Source organism: Oryctolagus cuniculus, chromosome 3 (assembly GCF_964237555.1).
Source record: "Oryctolagus cuniculus chromosome 3, mOryCun1.1, whole genome shotgun sequence".
NCBI classification, from domain to species: Eukaryota; Metazoa; Chordata; class Mammalia; order Lagomorpha; family Leporidae; genus Oryctolagus; species Oryctolagus cuniculus.
The window spans coordinates 50,678,649-50,696,469 of NC_091434.1; the positions used below are offsets into that span (position 1 = coordinate 50,678,649).

The 17,821-nt window shown below is 44.4% G+C and overlaps 3 protein-coding genes across 7 annotated transcripts in view; all 3 read right to left on the minus strand.

The window, feature by feature from the left end:
• The window catches only part of ANKAR (ankyrin and armadillo repeat containing), a 65,136-nt gene extending 64,109 nt beyond the window's left edge, over positions 1 to 1,027 (minus strand). For 3 of the 5 annotated variants that reach the window (XM_051849351.2, XM_051849349.2, XM_051849347.2), the window contains exon 1: positions 757 to 1,027. The gene's annotated coding sequence lies outside the window, so the exon portion shown is untranslated. Of the gene's footprint in view, positions 1 to 752 lie in introns of all 5 variants that reach the window. The other 2 variants (XM_051849348.2, XM_051849350.2) reach the window with 2 other exon arrangements.
• Positions 1,028 to 6,287: 5,260 nt separating this feature from the next.
• ASNSD1 (asparagine synthetase domain containing 1) lies at positions 6,288 to 10,841 on the minus strand. The gene is made up of 3 exons (XM_017342987.3): positions 9,381 to 10,841; positions 8,810 to 8,991; positions 6,288 to 6,656 (listed from the first exon to the last, which is right to left on the minus strand). The coding sequence occupies exons 1-3, from the start codon at positions 10,839 to 10,841 to the stop codon at positions 6,371 to 6,373; spliced, it is 1,929 nt and encodes a 642-aa protein (XP_017198476.3). The 3' UTR covers positions 6,288 to 6,370.
• On the minus strand, positions 10,791 to 15,904 carry ASDURF (ASNSD1 upstream open reading frame). The gene is made up of 4 exons (XM_051848363.2): positions 15,617 to 15,904; positions 14,108 to 14,161; positions 13,003 to 13,078; positions 10,791 to 10,933 (listed from the first exon to the last, which is right to left on the minus strand). The coding sequence occupies exons 1-4, from the start codon at positions 15,704 to 15,706 to the stop codon at positions 10,863 to 10,865; spliced, it is 291 nt and encodes a 96-aa protein (XP_051704323.1). The 5' UTR covers positions 15,707 to 15,904; the 3' UTR covers positions 10,791 to 10,862.
• Between the last annotated feature and the right edge of the window lie 1,917 nt (positions 15,905 to 17,821).

Consider the following 17,821-nt stretch of genomic DNA (forward strand, 5'->3'; position numbering starts at 1 on the left):
TCTGGCCAGTGGGGCCATTTAGGGAGTGGAATAGAAGATCAAAGACCTCTCTCTGTCCCTCCCTTTCTCTGTCTGTAACTCAGCCTGTTAAATAAATAAATAAAATCTTAAAAAAAAGTTTAAATTGTAAAACTTCTAATATTAATCATAGTCTGCTTTTCAAAAAAAAAAAAGGTCAAAGTCCAAAAGAAGCGTTAACTTCCACATACATCAGAAGTAGCTGTTGGGTGTGTGTTCTGTTGGAGAGACTTGTTGCAGGTTTTCCTTTTCTCTAAGCAAGAAACTAAAGATATACTTCAAAGACAGGAAACACCTGCTCAACCTTCAATTTCTCTGCAACCAAATACCTTTCTTTTTCTGGAGTAATAATGGCCACAACTACTATCGACGGAGCATCTAGTATCTGGCAAGCTCTTTCTACAAACTATTTTTATTTCATGTCATTGGCCACAATTATACAGTGGGTCTCAAAATGTAAGCGGCGTCAGTCTCCTGGGGTTCGCTAAAATACAGAGAGCTAAATCCCACCGCCTTTCTCTCCAGTCTGGCGGGGTGGGGCCCAGAGCTTGCATTTCTGTGCAGTTCTCGGGACAGCTGCTGGGAGGGCCGGGCCCATTTTACTGATGCAGGAACGGAGCCCGGGGGCCCGACACACCTGAGGCTTCACACCTTTCAGAATCTGTCCGCACTCGAGCCCAGGAGCTCTGGCCTCACGGGAAAGGGAAAGAACAAGAACAAGGAAGGGGGGTTACCTACTCCAGAACGGTCGGTTTTTGGTCAGGAAGAGGGACGCTGCGTGTTCCCAGGAGCCTGGGGCAGCTGCCGTCTCCAGTGGCTCCTTAGCTTCTCGCTGGGCCTGGACCCGGCCTCCGGGCTCCCTGCGTGGGCGAGCGTGAAGGGTGGAGCTCTGAGAGGCTGCGGGCCGGGGCCGCGGGAGGCCTGACTGCCGGGCTGACCGCTCGGGCCCCGGGGGACCCTGGCTGTGGCCTGCTGACGCGCGCTCCGGGGCCGTTGGTGCTGGGGTTCTGCCGGGCCGGGCCGAGGTCAGCGGGAGCCCAGCGCGTGGCCGGCGTTGCGGTCTCTCCAGTGCTCGGGTTCCTCGCACCCTGACCTCCCCTCCCAGCCCTGCTTTAGAGCTCCGTCTGGCCTCCCGCTACTCTCTCTGCCCAGCGTGGAGGGTGGCAGAGGGGAAGCCCGGGGTTGAGGCGGTCAGGATTGCAACTCCGGCTCCGTAGTCATTCTTTCATCCCACAGATGTGTATGGGACACCCATTGTGAGCCGAACTCCGTGCTAGGGGCTGGAGGCCCGGGAAAGCAGGACCCACACAAAACCCCCAGGAGCTTACAGTCCAACAGAGGGCCAGACAGGTATATTTAGCAATGTGATACACGTGAGATGTAATGACAGGACACGAAGGTATATTAATCTAGACGAGGGGGTGGGAAAGGCTGTTCTGAGAAAGTGCGTTAAAAAATAATGATGTGAAAGGGACACGGCGCGTGAGGAGGGTGGAGATCCAATCCCGGTCTCCCACGTGGGTGACAGGAATCCAAGTACTTGAGTCTTCACCTGCTCCTCCCAGAGTGCGCAAGAGCAGGACGCTGGAATCCGGAGCGGAGCTGGGATTTGAACCGAGGTACTCTGGCAAATCCAAGTGGCATCTTTTTTTTTTTCTTCTTTTTTAAGATTTATTTATTTGAAAGTCAGAGTTACACAGAGAGAGGACAGGCAGAGAGAGAAGAGAGAGAGAGAGAGGTCTTCCATCCACTGATTCACTTCCCAAATGGCTACAATGGCTGGAGCTGGGCCAATCCAAAGCCAGGAGTCAGGAGCTTCCTGTGGGTCTCCCACACAGGTGCAGGGGCCCAAGGACTTGGGCCATCTTCTACTGTTTTCCCAGGCCATAGCAGCGAGCTGGATTGGAAGTGGAGCAGCCGGGTCTCGAACCAGGGCCCATATGGGATGCCGGTGCTGCAGGCCAGGGCATTAACCCGCTGCACCACCAGGCCAGCGCCCTCAAGTGGCATCTTAACCACTAGGGCCTGCCCTAGAAAGTGACCTTTTTACACTGAGCTGCGAAGATGAGAAAGGGCTCTCCCCACACACAAAGAATCAAAGCAGCTTTGCAGGGACAGGGAACAGCAGGTGAGAAGGAATTGAAGAAAGTGGTTATTTCTAGAAGCCAAGGGAGATGTGGGCACAAAAAGAGGCTGTGCGAGTAGGTGAGAGACAGGTCATGCAGACTCCTGAGTTAAGTGATTTTGAACTTTATCCTAATGGAGATGAGGGGAATGATATGAGAAGTCAAGGCGTAGCCTGTATGATAGATGGAGTAGGGAGGTACTGGCAAAGAAGGGGGTGCAAGGAGACACTCAGACTTCTGTCAGAGCAAGGTTAAGAGTTCCCCTGTGGACATAGTTGACCTTAGGAATTGTCAGGTATGTGTTAGGTTATGCCTAAGAATGGCAGATGAGGCAGGAAGTATGCATATACATTTGGGTGGGGTTATGGAAATTGAAGCTGGACAGTGGTTGAAATCATCAAGTGAGAGCATCGAGAAAGAACGACTGAGCACCCCAGATGGATACCTGAGAAATTCAACACCTAAAGGTCAGGTAAGAGAGGGTGACAATGAGAGAACAGCTGGGAAGGCAGGAGGGAAACCAAGATGGGCCCCAGAAGCCATAAAATGTGTTTCAAGAGTAAGGGTGTGGCCAGTGTCATTGCTGCTGCTGCCAGCTCAAAGGATTTGGGAACCGAGACTCCCATGGAATCTGGCAGTGTGGCAGTTCTTGGTGAATGTTTGGGGCAGAATTTGTCACAACAGCCTTGTCATTGTTTTAGCTACTATGGAATTAGTGAATATTAATAAATATATGATTGTCATTCTAGGGCAAGGGATGTCAGACCATCCCAGAAATGTGAATGCTTGCACCTAAGAAGTGGAACCCTATATGCAGACCTTTCTACTTAAAAGGTATTTTTTGTTGTCCCTTTGCTTAATGATTAACATAGAACTTCATCCCAGAGTTTATGGGATTAAGTAGCAAGAAGGCTGTACGTAATCAGGCCCTTTGTGTGTTAAGTGCTTGTTTGTGCAGGCACACACAAACTCACAGTATACCATGGGAACAGATGACCTTGAAATTCCATTGAGGATCGATGGACTAAACTGACACATGCATATCAAGCTCACAGAATAGTGCCTACATTATATGGTAGTATATAAATGACGTGTTTTTTGTATTTACCTCTATTGTTAGAGTAATGATAATTATACCCAACTGTAGGCCATGGGGCAAACCACTTAAGTGCATCTACTCCCAATGTAAGTGAAGTCAATTTAGTGGTCAGGACCACATGGACACTTGAATTTATTTGCTTTCAGATAAAGAGATAAAAGCTATGCAAGTAATATCTTAAGTCTGGCTTGAACATTGCATTTATTAGGAAATAAATCAAAGGTGTATAAAAGGTTCTGTAGTTGCTATCTGTGTTAATCAGCTTTTAGGTACCATAATGAAATACCTGAGGCAGGTTACCTTATAAAGAAGAAAGGTTATTCTTGCTCAGGGTTCTGGAGGTGCAGGATCTAGAAACCTCATATGACAGAGTCCTGAGGTAGTGCACAGCTTCACACATCAAGAGACAGCAGAACATGTGTGTCTGGTATCTCTCCCTCTACAAAACCACAAGGATTCAATCATAGGGCCTTAGCCCACTAACTTCAATCGCTTCTCAAAGGCCCCACCTCTCTAACACCGTAAGAAGTCTCCATCCTCTCAAAATCATTAACATTTGACATTAGGGATTAAAGTCCTGAATAAAGTTTGGGGAGGGAGATCATATCCAAGCCATATTATTACCATAAAATTTCTTACTATGATTTTAAAAATCAGAGTGTGGCCAGATTCAGAAAGGATAAGCCTAATTAGTGATAAACCTCAAACAGTGTTATTGGTATGGTGATTAATGGTCCAGTAATGTGGGTGGATGTCAGGACTGAGTGGAAATCTTTTTAATTTTTTTAAATTTATTTATTTGACAGAGTTAGACAGCTGGGGGGGGGGGTGGTGTCGGGTCTTCCTTCCGCTGGTTCACTCCCCAGATGGCCGCTATGGCCGGCGCTGTGCTGATCCAAAGCCAGGAGCCAGGTGCTTCCTCCCAGACTCCCATGCGGGTGCAGGGACCAAACACTTGGGCCGTCCTCCACTGCCTTCCTGGGCCATAGCAGAGAGCCGGACGGAAGAGGAGCAGCTGGGACTAGAACCGGCGCTCATATGGGATGCCGGCACCACAGGTGGAGGATTAACCAAGTGAGCCACGGTGCTGGCCCCAAGGACTGAGTGAAACTAACAGACAAAAAGGTACATGAGAGCCAAGAGGTATAGAGAAGATGGAAGAAAAGACCAGGAAAGCACATTTGAACTTGGCATTGACTATAACTCAACAATGACTACGGGAAGGTTTCATTAGAGTCTGAAGATACTGGAGAGAGGAGTGTAAGCTTCCTGAAAAGCACGATGGGCTGGGATAGAGAACAGGCAGAGACATAGCCTTCTAATGGGTGAAGACCCTCTTCCTTTTCTTATGGCAGGAAAGAAAAGGATTGGTGTAGCTACAGGTGACTTAGAAGACTGGGTATTGGGTGTTGCACATAAACAGACACACAAAACTCATGTGAGAACACAGAAAAGGTGCCCACATGCAAGCCAAAGACAGAAATCTCAGGAGAAACAAACCTGACACCTTGATATTGGATTTCCAGTTCCCAGAACTTTGAGCAATAAATTTCTATTTTTTTTCCTAACAATTAGATTCTTTTCTCTTTTATTTAGGAGGAATGCATATTGTTAGTCACTGTCATCAAGGATCACATAAAAGTGGAATCATAAAACCGGGCTACAAATTTCTATTGTTTAAAGAAAAAAAAAATCTGGTGTTCTTGGCCTGACAACTTTGATCTTTCTGTGAAAAGCTCAGGTCATGAGCTATGAGGTAAAGAGAAAGGTTGGCGATTTGTGGATAGGACAGCATTCAAATAGTTATTAAAGTTCTCTGAGTGGGGAATGAGCTGCCTAAAAAGATGTAATAAAAGTAAGTATTGCTCAGGAGTGTGAACTTCAGGCAAACTGTTTAGCTTCTCAAGACCTTAGTTCTCTCATCTGTCAAATGGGAGCCCTGTCTAAACTATGGTCTCTGATAACACCAGCAAACTGAGTTATTTCTAGATGCAGCTACCATGAAGAGTGTTAGTCTGGGAAAACAAATATCCTATGACTTAATTAAATTCTAACCACCTACCTGGAGTTACTGTTAACATCACCCAAGTTAAAGAGTTCAGTCCCACAAGGTTGCTCTCACTTTAGATGCCAACTGCTGGTTTGTTACCTCTAGTTCTTCTGATCAACCAGCTATAAAAAGGGTTACAGTGGGGGCTGGCACTGTGGCGTAGCGGGTAAAGCTGCCGCTTGCAGTGCCAGCATCCCAAATGAGCACCGGTTCGACTCCCGGCTGCTCCACTTCTGATCTATGGCCTGGGAAAGCAGTGGAAGATGGTCCAAGTCTTTGGGCCCCTGCCCCTATGTGGGAGACCTGGAGGAAGCTCCTGGCTCCTGGCTTCAGATCAGCGCAGCTCCAGCCGTTGGGGAGTGAACCAAGAGATGGAAGACTTCTCTCTCTGCCTCTCCTTCTCTCTATGTGTAACTCTGCCTTTCAAGTAAATAAATAAATCTTAAAAAAAAAAAAAGGGTTACAGTGACTCCATCCTCAGATTCAGTAATTTGCTAGAACAGCTTACAAAACTCAAGGAAACACTGCACCTACATTTACCTGTGAAGTATACAATTCAGGAACAGCCAGAGGGAACAGATGCACAAGGGTAGGTATTAGCGGGGGTGGGGTTGTGCAGGGAGTGTCCACACACTCTCTGGGCATGTCATTCTCCCAGTACTTCCAAGTGTGCGGCAAAGGGGAAGCTTAGCAAGTCTTGTTCCAGAGTTTCTACAGAGGTCGATTTGTAGCCCCCCCTTCCCCCTTCCTAGAGGTCCATGAGTGAGGTGGAAAGTTCCAACCCTATACTCATTTGGTCTTTCTGATGACCAAACCCATCTTGAGGCTATCTAGGGACCCCATGGTAAGTCACATGATCGGCATAAACCAAGGTGAATCAAAGGGGGCTCCCTGGGAATAATAAAAGACATTGCTACTACCCAGGAAATTTAAGTTTTAGGAGCTCTGTGACCTGAAAGGTGAAAACTTAACCTAATGAACTTGAAAACCACTATTTTACACAACAATAAAGCAGCTGGATATTTTATTTTTACATAACTGTCATTCAGTAAATACTGTTAACATTCTTAAATCACATTACGATTTAACTTCCTTTTCCAAAGAAAGGTTTTCTAAGGAAATAATCCGGAGCCTTCCACACTTATCAGAAGCCTTTTCATTACTGTTTTCCATCTTTGCAATTCTGGATCCAAACTGCATGGCCCGCTTTGGCAGGAGAGCAGAGGCTGTAAGGCCGAGTTCCACAGCTGCCAGACGTAAAATTAGTTTCTCACCAATTCCTCGGGGTAGAGTCAGGTTGGCCTTTTCCCAGATGGGTAGGGAATTCAGAAAGGAGACAACATTTTCATCCAGGAAGGGAAATCTAAGAGACAGACAATATCACTAATTAAAAATAAAATCAATCTATTAAAGATAACATGACAAAATTATATTAAAAAAGTGTTTCATGCCTATGGCATTTTAAATGTAAGTCTCAAATAAATGAGGTGTATGGTTTTCAGTAATTCCAAATTTGAAAACAAGAATATTAGTTAACCATTTAATCTCATCTGTGTCTGGTTTTTATCATGTCTAAAGAAACTGAACTTTAGGGATATGAAACCAATACAGAAGGGCTCCATAGTCCTGAATTTATAAAACACTAAAATGTTTACATTTAATCATTCCAATGTTGACAAACTGGTATAACTGAACAAAAATTTAAAATCTGTTCCTTTTTGTTTAAATATGTTAACATCTCCTTCCTAGCAATTTCTCAAAATGCAAGATAGTTACACTAGTGTTTCCATTTCATTACATTTTATTCTGGCTTGAGTAGAAAGACTGGAAAGGATAAAGACATTTGTTACAGGGATATTTTAAATATAAAAACAGCATTGTAAAAGCAAAATAGATAGATAAATCTGTTACTACATATACCTACATAATAAATTGTTTAGAGCTAACCACTATAATGTTTTTAATATCACAATTCTATTCTGGCTTTTTTAAAAATTAAGTTCTTTTTAAAAAAGTTTATTTTTATTTTAAAGGCAGAGCAACAGAGAGGTGGACGGAGAGTTCTTTCATCTGCTGGTTCATTCCCCAGCTGCTTGGGACAGCTGAGGCTGGGCCAGACCGAAGCCATGAGCCATGAATTCTAGTATGGGCTGTAGGCATCCTAACCTGCTCTACCACAATGTTCCCTCTCTATACGAGCTGTTTTAAACATTCTTCTTGTGCCTTTTTATCTTAGTATAACATAACACTTCATATTTGACCTTTGGAATTAAGGAATTAACTGCTTTTACTAGAAAAAACAGATCCTCTCTCTTAGACCTAGCTAAAATAACAGACTGCATTCCTTTCTAACTCTTTTTCTTCCTTCCTTCCCTCTATCCCCTCTGTCTCACTCTTCAAACGTAAAGTGGTTTATAGACTTTGGATTGCGGTATTAAGTTATCTCTTTATAATGAAATATCAGATTATGAGAGAATAATGATGTAACAGTCAAAATTTTACAAGTGTCAGGACTAACAACAGTGCCAACTGTGTCAATCATGATTTAGTGGGAAATGGAAATGACTGAAGTAGAGACAAAAGACCAAAAGTCAGAGAGAGAGAGAGAGAGAGAGAGAGAGAGAGAGAGCAAGCAGCAATTATGAATCTAATCCCCATGAAGTTTACCTGGATTCCCTGTTCGTGCATTCTTGTACCCTTGTGATAAACTACCACTTAATAAATTAACTGCTTGAACAGATTCTTACACATTTTATTCAAGTACTTGTCTGCTAGCATCAGAAGTATGCTGTAGGCAAAAATAAATCCCTGAGGTGTACATAGACAGAGACAAAGCAGGCTCAACAGCACTGCAGGAGAAAGCTTGGGGATGAGGCTTATATCCGTATAGGAAAGAAAACAAACATTTAAAGCAAAGCAAAACCCTTTAAGAACCTTCTCTTATCTCAGTTGGACTTTTAGTCTTTTTTTCATAATAGTTTTAAACACAGTCATGTCATCATACTTCTGTTTTTTAAGATTTTTTATTTACGTGAAAGTCAGAATTGCAGAGAAAGAAGAGAGTTACGCAATTTCATGGTTCACTCCCCAGATGGCCTGGGGCTGGGCCAGGACAAGCCAGGAGCCAGGAGCTTTTTCCAAGTCTCAAATGTGGACAACAGGAGCCCAAGTGCTTGGGCCATCCTCCACTGCTGTTCCCAGGCCATTAGCAGGGAGCAGCGAGACACAAACTAGTGCTCGTGTGGGATGCTGGCACTGCTAGCAGAGGCTTCACCTGCCATGCCACAGCGCTCACCCCATCCTGCTGCCTTTGACGTCACTGAGAGAAAGGTTTTGGAGAATGAGTTTTGGAAAACCATGGCTCCTGCGGCTCTTCCTAGCTTTGCCGTGTTTGTGACATAAAGCCGAAATACTATTGCTGCTTCTGCCACTCATTCAGTTTCCAAAAAGGAACTTCAGTCTCCTTTTTCAGTCTACTATTTTTACAAAAATAAGTTAACACACAGCTAGAATTACCTTGCTTCTTTTCCATGATCACCAATTACTCTGTCATCACGACCGAGATTTCTGGAAGAAATTCGACCCAGTTCCATCGCTATTTCCCTATTCAGTGCTTCCGGCCCGCGCGTCTGGAAGCGAACGCGATGACGCGAATAACCTGCAAGCTGCTCATCTGCACCAATTCCAGTGAGAACTACCTACACAGGTTTCAAGAAATCCACGTAAGAATACCATCTATTATACTGCAGAAAAAGAGATGATTAAAAAAAATTACAACCCTACTTTTGGAGAAAAACCACAAGTCATAGACTAGTAAACTATGCCCAGTTTTTAAGAAGTCACTGGTGAAGGGTATTCAAAAAGTTCATGGAACATGCATATTATGAAATAACTAGGCATGGATTTAAGTTTCTTTGTGCCAAAGTTAAGTTTCTGTTTTAATTCCACTTTTCCACAAATGTATTTGAAGTACCCACATACATTGTACTAGAACTTACATGCAGCTAGAATATGCTATACTGCTAAAACCTTTCAGGGTCAAAATTCAGTCTCAGAAATTCTTACAAGCGGAACGACCGGGCCATACCTTTGCACTGCTCTGATAGGACTTCACTTCACCCTGAGTCACCAGCCAGCCAGTTCCTCTGGAAGCAAACCAGACTGCACAGCCAATGCTATCGTCCAAAACCGTATCCAGGGGCTGAACTAAGTGACTTATTTGAGTTCTTCTTAATTGTTGCAGTTCTTCCAGAGAAACATTAATTTCAACAAAATTCCACATTCGCGAAGGGTTAACAGCTTGCAGTTCCTTGAGTCCTGCCTTTCCTGTGACTCTATCTGGTACACTGTAGTTCTCATCAGGACTGCCAGCACCACGGGCAGCAGTACCTTCAGAGAACTCCTCAGGAGGCGTTTCATGATTTTTCTGTTTCCTCGTTCTTTTGTTACGGCTACTTGGAACGGTCTTTTCTTTAGTCACGAAAGCTACATTTAGGAGATCAATTGGTTCGCCTAAAGGAATATGACGATCAGCAAGGGTAGCAATAACCATGGAATCGATGCCTCCAGAAAACAGGATCGCAACATTTGCTTTCCTATCACCCGTCTTCAAAACTCCATTTGGTACCGGGTTTTCGTCCCTCTGTAAACACAAGACACGTCTCTTGACTGCGACACTAAGGACATCAATGAACTTCTCAACTACTTCTTTCATGTGTCCATCAGTAAGGCAGACCTGAAGGGTCTCTCTTGAGGGTGGGACACTGGAAATGTTACTGCAATGAGTCGCCAATGGAGCTTGCGGCAACGTCATATTTAAAGGAGAAACAGGCGTTCCAAGATGTAGCTTGGCTTCATTTGCCACCACTGATACAAACATCGGCAAGTCTGCTGAAGCGTGAGTCAGGCTCTTATCGCACTCTTCAGTAGCGTTCTCCCTAGAAATACATTCCCAAGGATACAACTGCAACCTCACATGTTTGGCCATGGCAGCAGACTGGAGATCGATTCTGAAAATTCCGGATGCCGGAACTTCTTGCCACTGATTTGCCACGCCAGGTGTCTGGAGGCCAACTGAAGAGAGGCAGACACTCTTGTCCACATCATTAAAATGCCAAAGCAAACTACGGCGACCAAAAAAATCCCTACCAAACCATAAACTGTGACTAGACGCTTGATAATATATAAAAGACCAAGGACCTTGGACTTCTGAGAAGAGGGACATAATATCAGATTCACTCTTACAAGAGGAAAGATAATTAAACATAATTTGAGTATCATTCTCTATTTCTTCAACCTTTATTCCACTAAAGACTTCTCCATTCCATAGGAACACATTGCCTCGTTCATCTTCCACAGGCTGGGCAGTCAAAACACCCCTCAAGTGAAGGACATGGCCGGAAAACACACACTGGTAGTTCGTATCACATTTTAACAACTGTTTACTGCTGTCAGGACCCCGGCGTTTAAGATTACATAGTAAATCTTCTTTCAAATCTTTTCTACAGTGTTCAACAGAAAAGCTTACAAAACAGCAAATGCCACACATGATGATGTGAAGTCAGGTCGACTATTTCTTGATACTGCTCTTCTCAGAATTTTCTATTTCTTGGTATTCTTTTTTCAATTCATCCAATATATCTGTGAAAGGGAGACCAAAGAAATATTAAGTAAAATAAAAATTCTTGGGGGGAAGTGTTTGTTGTAGCTGTTAAGATGACGCTTGAGGGGTAGGCATTGTGATATAGCAGGTTAAACTGCTGCTTCCGACACCTTCATCCCGTGCTGGAGGGCATGGAATCAGGTCCTGTCTGTTTCTAATCCACTGATACGAATTTCTAATCTAATTTCTTCCTGTTAATGTGCCTGGAAGGCAGCAGGTGGTGGTTCAGTACCTGGGTGCCTGCCACTCAGGCAGCAGACTTGGTTTCTGGGTTCCTGACTTTGCCTGCCCCAGCCCTGACTATTGTGGGCATTTGGGGAGTGAACTAGTAGATGAAAGATAACTTTCTTTTTTCTGAAGTCAGAGTTACACAGAAAGAGCAGGGGCAGAGAGAGAGAGAGAGAGAGAGAGGTCTTCCATCCGATGGTTCACTCCCCAATTGGACGCAATGGCCAGAGCTATGCCGATCCAAAGCCAGGAGCTTCTTCTGGGTCCCCCACGTGGGTGCAGGGGTCCAAGGATTTGGGCCATCTTCCACTGCTTTCCCAGGCCATAGCAGAGAGCTGGATGGGAAGCAGAGCAGCTGGGACTCGAACCAACGCCCATATGGGATGCCGGCGCCTCAGGCTAGGGCATTAACCGGCTGAGCCACAGCGCTGGTCCCGAAAGGTAACCTGCCTTTCAAATAAATAAATCTTTAAAAAAAAAAAAATCCACTTGGGTGCCTGCCCACAGTGGAGTCCCTGGGTTTAAGTCCCTAGTAATGTAGGATGCAGCAGGTCAAGTAGCTAGGTCTCTGTCACCTACTTGGGAGATCAGGAGTGGGTTCCCAGCCCTGACTTAGTCCATCCCTGGCTGTGGCAGGCATCTGGGAGGTGAACCAGCAGATGGCAGATTTCTAATTCTGTCCCATTTATTTATTTATTTATTTATTTATTTATTTTGACAGGCAGAGTTAGACAGTGCGAGAGAGACAGAGAGAAAAGGTCTTCCTTTTTCCATTGGTTCACCCCCTAAATGGCCGCTACGGCTGGCCTGCTGCGCCGATCTGAAGCCAGGAGCCAGGAGCTTCCTCCTGGTCTCCCATGCGGGTGCAGGGCCCAAGGACCTGGGCCATCCTCCACTGCCCTTCCGAGCCACAGCAGAGCTGGAAGAGGAGCAATTGGGACAGAATCCGGCACCCCTACCGGGACTAGAACCTGGGATGCCATGACACCAGCCTGTCCTTTTCAAATATATAAAACAAAGTTTTTTTTTAAGAAAAGAATTTTTTAAGAAAAGAATTTTTTACAAAACTACCCTTGGACTTTTACCTAGTAAGTCATAGGGTAAATACAAGATATTTACCAGGATAAGACTATCAAGAGTATATCTACTGTGCTAGCACCAATAGTAACACACAATAGGCCATGAGCAAAGAATGTTTAGCTTTTAGAAAACTACTTTCTGTTTACTGAGTGTTTATTTTGGCCCAGGCACTTAGATAAGGGCTACTCATGCACACTCTTACTTAAATCCCAAAGGACTTTGGAGGCTCAAGGTATTTCACCCAAAGACACACTGGTAAAAAGTGGTAGAATGGTTTTCAGATCTAAAGTACATGTTAGTGATGACTGCTTTCTAACACATCCTAAAGATTTTTTATTTTTTTATTTATTTTTACTGTAGCTTCATCATTGGAAGACTAACTAGAAGAAAACTGAATCACTGCACTAGTATTTAGAAATATTTAAACATTCAGATATAGACAGTACAACTGAGGCACAACTATGAGTCAAAAAAGGACTTTTTGTGTCTTCCCATGTAAGACATGGCCGGGGAACTTTTATTCTGCCAAGGGCCATTTGGACATTTATAACTTCATTTGTGGGCCACACAAAACCATCATCTTAAAAATCAGCCTGCTATAGATTTATCAGATTTCGAGTTCACTTACAGTTGCCTTGGCAGGACCAGACCAAATGAGTTGGTGGGCCTTATGCAGCCAAGGGGCTGATGTTCCCCACCCCTCATGTAAAGTCTGAAAACAAAGAGGAACCCAACTTACTCTTGCTTTCAGAGAGCATCTCTGTGCGGTCTGCCAGGAAGAATATATTGCTGTTCTGCTGTTGCCTGTATACTCTCTGCAAAACAGAATTTAGGCCAAACTCAAGATATGATCTAAAAAGATGTCAAATCTTTGAATCCTACTACTACATACTTGTAAACTTTGGGAATTTACTTTAGTAAATACAGATAACAAAGAGACAAATAAAAGTTACCAACCATCCTGCCACCCAGACACTATTATCATTACCAGTGAGGTGAAACTTGTTTTTTTCCCTTGTAAACCATAATACCACTGTTATTTTAATAAAAAAGGCTTCTACTATCATCTATAGTTTTACAATGACTATATCAAGAACACTTTTTCTTATCAATATGTATTCCTTTATAATATCATCGTATGACATACTACATTTATTTGCTCAATCCTCAAATGTTAGACATTTAAGGTATTACTGTCCCTCAAGTATTATAGATCAGTGTTGTGATGGACATCTTTGTAGCTGGCAACAATATCAGAAATGTCTAATCTGTCAGTTATAATCTTTAGGCGCTTGAAAGAGCTCAAAGTCATTTACTCCTGAACATTAAAATGTAATTTTAATGTAGTTTAATGTATAACTACACATGAAGCAACAAAGATGGCTTGCTTATGAATATATACACAGAAATTGCATTTAAAAATAATGCTAAGCACTGAGAAGATTTTGGGGGGGCGGTGAGAGAAGTAATTTTTTGTTCAACATTTACTTTAAGGGATAGTTTCTTCTCAATAAACTTTAAGTTCATTTATTTCAAAAATACACACCAAATTCAAGCATAAAATAGTTACATTAGTGGTACAGCTTGAAGATACCAAAATCCAATCTGCGTCATTAGCTTTAAAGGTCGTGTAAATGGCATATGAAAAGGAAGAGACATCTTCAGCTTTATGAGATCTATGTACGTACAGTTTAAAATAAACGTAGGCACTGGGCTTTTGCAATTTAAAGAGATGCCGAAAACTTGTCAACCTTTATATAAACCTTCCATACAACTTTTATGATTTTATATAATATAAATATAACCAAGCTTCCCACATACTATTCAGAATTTCTATAACTCACCCTGTTCTTCTTCAGGTTAGAAAGTTCATCCACAACGACTTTTTGTTCTTTAATCTACTGAAATAAAGAGAAACGCTTAAAACAGAATTTTAACTCTTAAAAACATGTTCAATTAGATGACGGCTTTAAAATTAGGCAGATGGCGTAAGAAGGTATCATGCGCTGATTGTCCAAATGGGCAGTCTGAGAAGATTCTTTCCAGTCTATGTGTGCACAGGTGGAGGGGGAAATGGGCATTAGACATCTAAATGTCACACAACCCACGGAGCCCAGCCAGTGGGTTTGATGTTGGCAACCGGCCTTCATGCCTGTGGCCACAGTTACTGAACAAGGCCTATACAAACAGACGATATGCACCAGAAGTAATACCAGTCTCTGACGATTTGTGTACTAAATGGTGCGGCTAGACAGTCCTTTTAACCAAGTAGTTCTAAATCCCCCTGTCTTGGCATCAATCTTCTTTGCACAGTGCTGGCTTCACTTTTCAATTTCAGGAGAGAACTCAAGTAAGTGCAAACTTTCTGATACTTTCTAGTAACTGGCTATTTTATGAACACGATCTATTACCTAACATCACCAGCGCCTCTAAAACCAGATGTAAGATTTTTACACTGCACCACACACTTGAGGGATCTGCCATAGGTCGGCAGCAGAGTGGGCTGTATTTTGCAAATTCACTCCCTGCCCCATGAGTCTCCCCCTTGTTGTCTCCAGAGCTGACACAGCTGCAGAAGGGACAGGATAAGGCTGACTTCCAAGGTTGAAACTATACCCTCCCCCTCTTTGAGACTTAACGCTTGTACCACAGTGCTTTCTTGTGCAGTTTAGGGATGTCAGGTCTGTATTTCACTTCCCACCAAAGAAGGAAGCTGTGATGCAGAGAGAACAGAGAGGTCTGTCCAAGACACCACTACTAGCTTGGAGCAGAACCAGTGAAGAATGCAGGACATTGAACTCCCTCCTCCACACGTTTAAAGGTTGCACCTGTTTCCGGCAGTTCAGGTCAGTATCAGAGTGGCTCCCCTCCCCCTCTTTCTCCGCAGATGAGTGACAATCAGATGTGCGAGGTTTAGGGCGGCCACTGCGGCTACAGCGGGGAACAGAGAAGGCAGCAGGTGGGCTAGGGAGCCCTTTGCGGGGGTCCGGGGCAGCCGATGAGGGCGGCTCGTTCAGGGACGCAGGAGCGTGCGTCCTCGGGACTAAAGTCACACTCGTACCGGAAGTGGGTTTCAGGTGTAGACCGACGTCAAGGATGAGCCCATGCCGCTGGCAGGGGTAACGGAAGGGGTGAGCTACAGATCTGGAAGGGCCGCGGAAACTCAGCCCACAAGACGCTTAGCGCGACTACTTCCAGGGAAGGGGAAGTGCCGACTGCTACCAACAGCAGAGCAGCGCAAGCCGAGGCCGTCTCCAGCGAAGCCCCGCGCTGCTCGCGGCCGGCCCTCTCTGGGTTGCCCCAGGCGCCGGGTCCTAAGCCCGGGAGGCCTGCTCGCTGCGTCCCACGCCCACCTTGTTGCAAAGATCCTCCTTGTGTAAGGTCCGGCCGCCGGCGGGGACCGGCACAGCGCTGTCCTCCGGGTGCACGCCCCGGCCGGGCATCTCCAACCAGCCGCAGACACGCAGGATTCACCAGAGCTCCCGAGAGTCCCACCACCGACCGCCCCAGCCACAGCGCCGGCAGCGTCACCTGCCTTGCAGAGGTCTCACCAACCTCCTCCGCGCGCTCACTCCAACGCCTGCGCAGTCCGGGCCTGACGCCCCCGCCCCCTCGCCAAGAGCGGTTCTACGCATGCGCACAAATGCCTAGAGCGCCAGTGTTTCGAGCCCGGTTGCGAAATCTAAGCAATTCATACGCCGACCCCCAGCGGATCGGAGGTAGAAACACTTTTGTGGGCTCTTGGACTACAAGTTACACGCGCCCCCTATTGGTGCAAATAAAGAACAGACGCGCAGTAGAAACACCAATTAGTTATTAACCAGTCAGATCCTGAACTAAAGCACAGATTTCATAGACACAATGTTGGCAACCGAACCCTACAGAATTGGAAAAGTTTTTGTTAATTTGTAACTAGGGTTTTCAGCTAAATACAATTTTATACGAATTTCAGGTGAATGAATACTTTTATTAGTGTACATCCTATGCAATATTTGTAATGTCTCATTCTTGCAAAAAAAAAAATGACCAAAAGTTGGAAATAGGCAAGAGATTACCTGATGTTCTTTCAGTGCTGTTCTAGGATTGACTTTCAATGAACTGAACTGTTTTACAACCTGGTGCAGGCAGGGGACAAAAGCAGAGGCAAACGTGTGGATTTTTGACTGGTAAAAATGCTAATAATTTCTACTAGGTCAATAAGATACTTCCAAGGTTATGATTTATTATCTGGAAGACATTAATCAGTTATGTATGTAACACTGAGGTCCTGTCTGACATTTCTTGACTGATAAATTCCTTGCTTTTCAAATGCTCTTTGAATTGATTTTCATATCTGACTGGTTTCCTCATTTACTAATGAGTTAAATAAAACCATGATATGTGTTTATTTTATATTTGCATATGAGACCACATATTTGAAAATTATATTCCAGTGTTGGGAATCACGATGTTCTATGGAGATGCTTAAGTGCACTTATGAGATGTAGACAAATTGTGTGACTTAATAGATGTACTTGGTGGCTTTTTTTAAGCCCTAGCATATCTTTCATCGGGTCTTCTAGTAAGAAAAGTTATATGAGGTCTGGACTGGTAAATTTTTATGTTTCTCCATGTATCTGTCTATCTGAAATTTAGAACAGGCTTCTTTATTTTTTTTTAATTTCTTTGACAGGTAGAATTATAGACAGTGAGAGAGACAGAGAAAAGGTCCTTCTTCTGTTGGTTAACTCCCCAAATGGCCACCATGGCCGGTGGTGTGCCAATCCGAAGCCAGGAGCCTTCTTCCTGGTCTCCCATGAGGGTGCAGGAGCCCAAGCACTTGGGCCATCCTCCACTGCCCTCCCAGGCCACAGCAGAGAGCTGGACTGGAAGAGGAGCAACTGGGACAGAATCTGGTGTCCATATGGGATGCCGGCGCTGCGAGGCAGAGGATTAACCAAGTGAGCCACGGCGCAGGCCCCTGTTTTTATTTGCCATAGAATGGGTATTTTTTATAAAGATTTATTTATTTATTTGAAAGGCAGAATTACAGAGAGGCAGGGGGTGGAGAGAATGAGAGAGAGCGAGAGAGAGGTCTTCCACCCGCTGGTTCACTCCCCACATGACATGACTGCGACAGACATAGCTGTGCCGATCTGAAGCCAGGAGCCAGGAGCTTCTTCTAGGTCGCCCATGCGGGTGCAGGGGCCCAAGGACTTGGGCCATCTTCTACTGTCTTCCAGGCCATAGCAGAGAGCTGGATTGGAAGTGGAGCTGAAATCGGACATGACCCCCTAAAATCTACACAAAAATGTAGCCCTTTAAAGTTCCCCGGAAGTGCTATCTGGGGTGCCACATGTGCTACCGGAATTTGGGGTGCCATACGATTTCACCATATGCTTATTAATAAATCCGCAATATTAATAAGCCCAAGAGGGTTCTTGCCTAATATTTACAGAATTCTAAATACCAGCACAGATAAACGAGGCAGCATGGCACATTTTAAGCTTTTATTTAGTGTGAATGATACATAGGAGAGTGAGAGCTTTATTTAAGAGAGAGAGGTAAATATGGGTTCG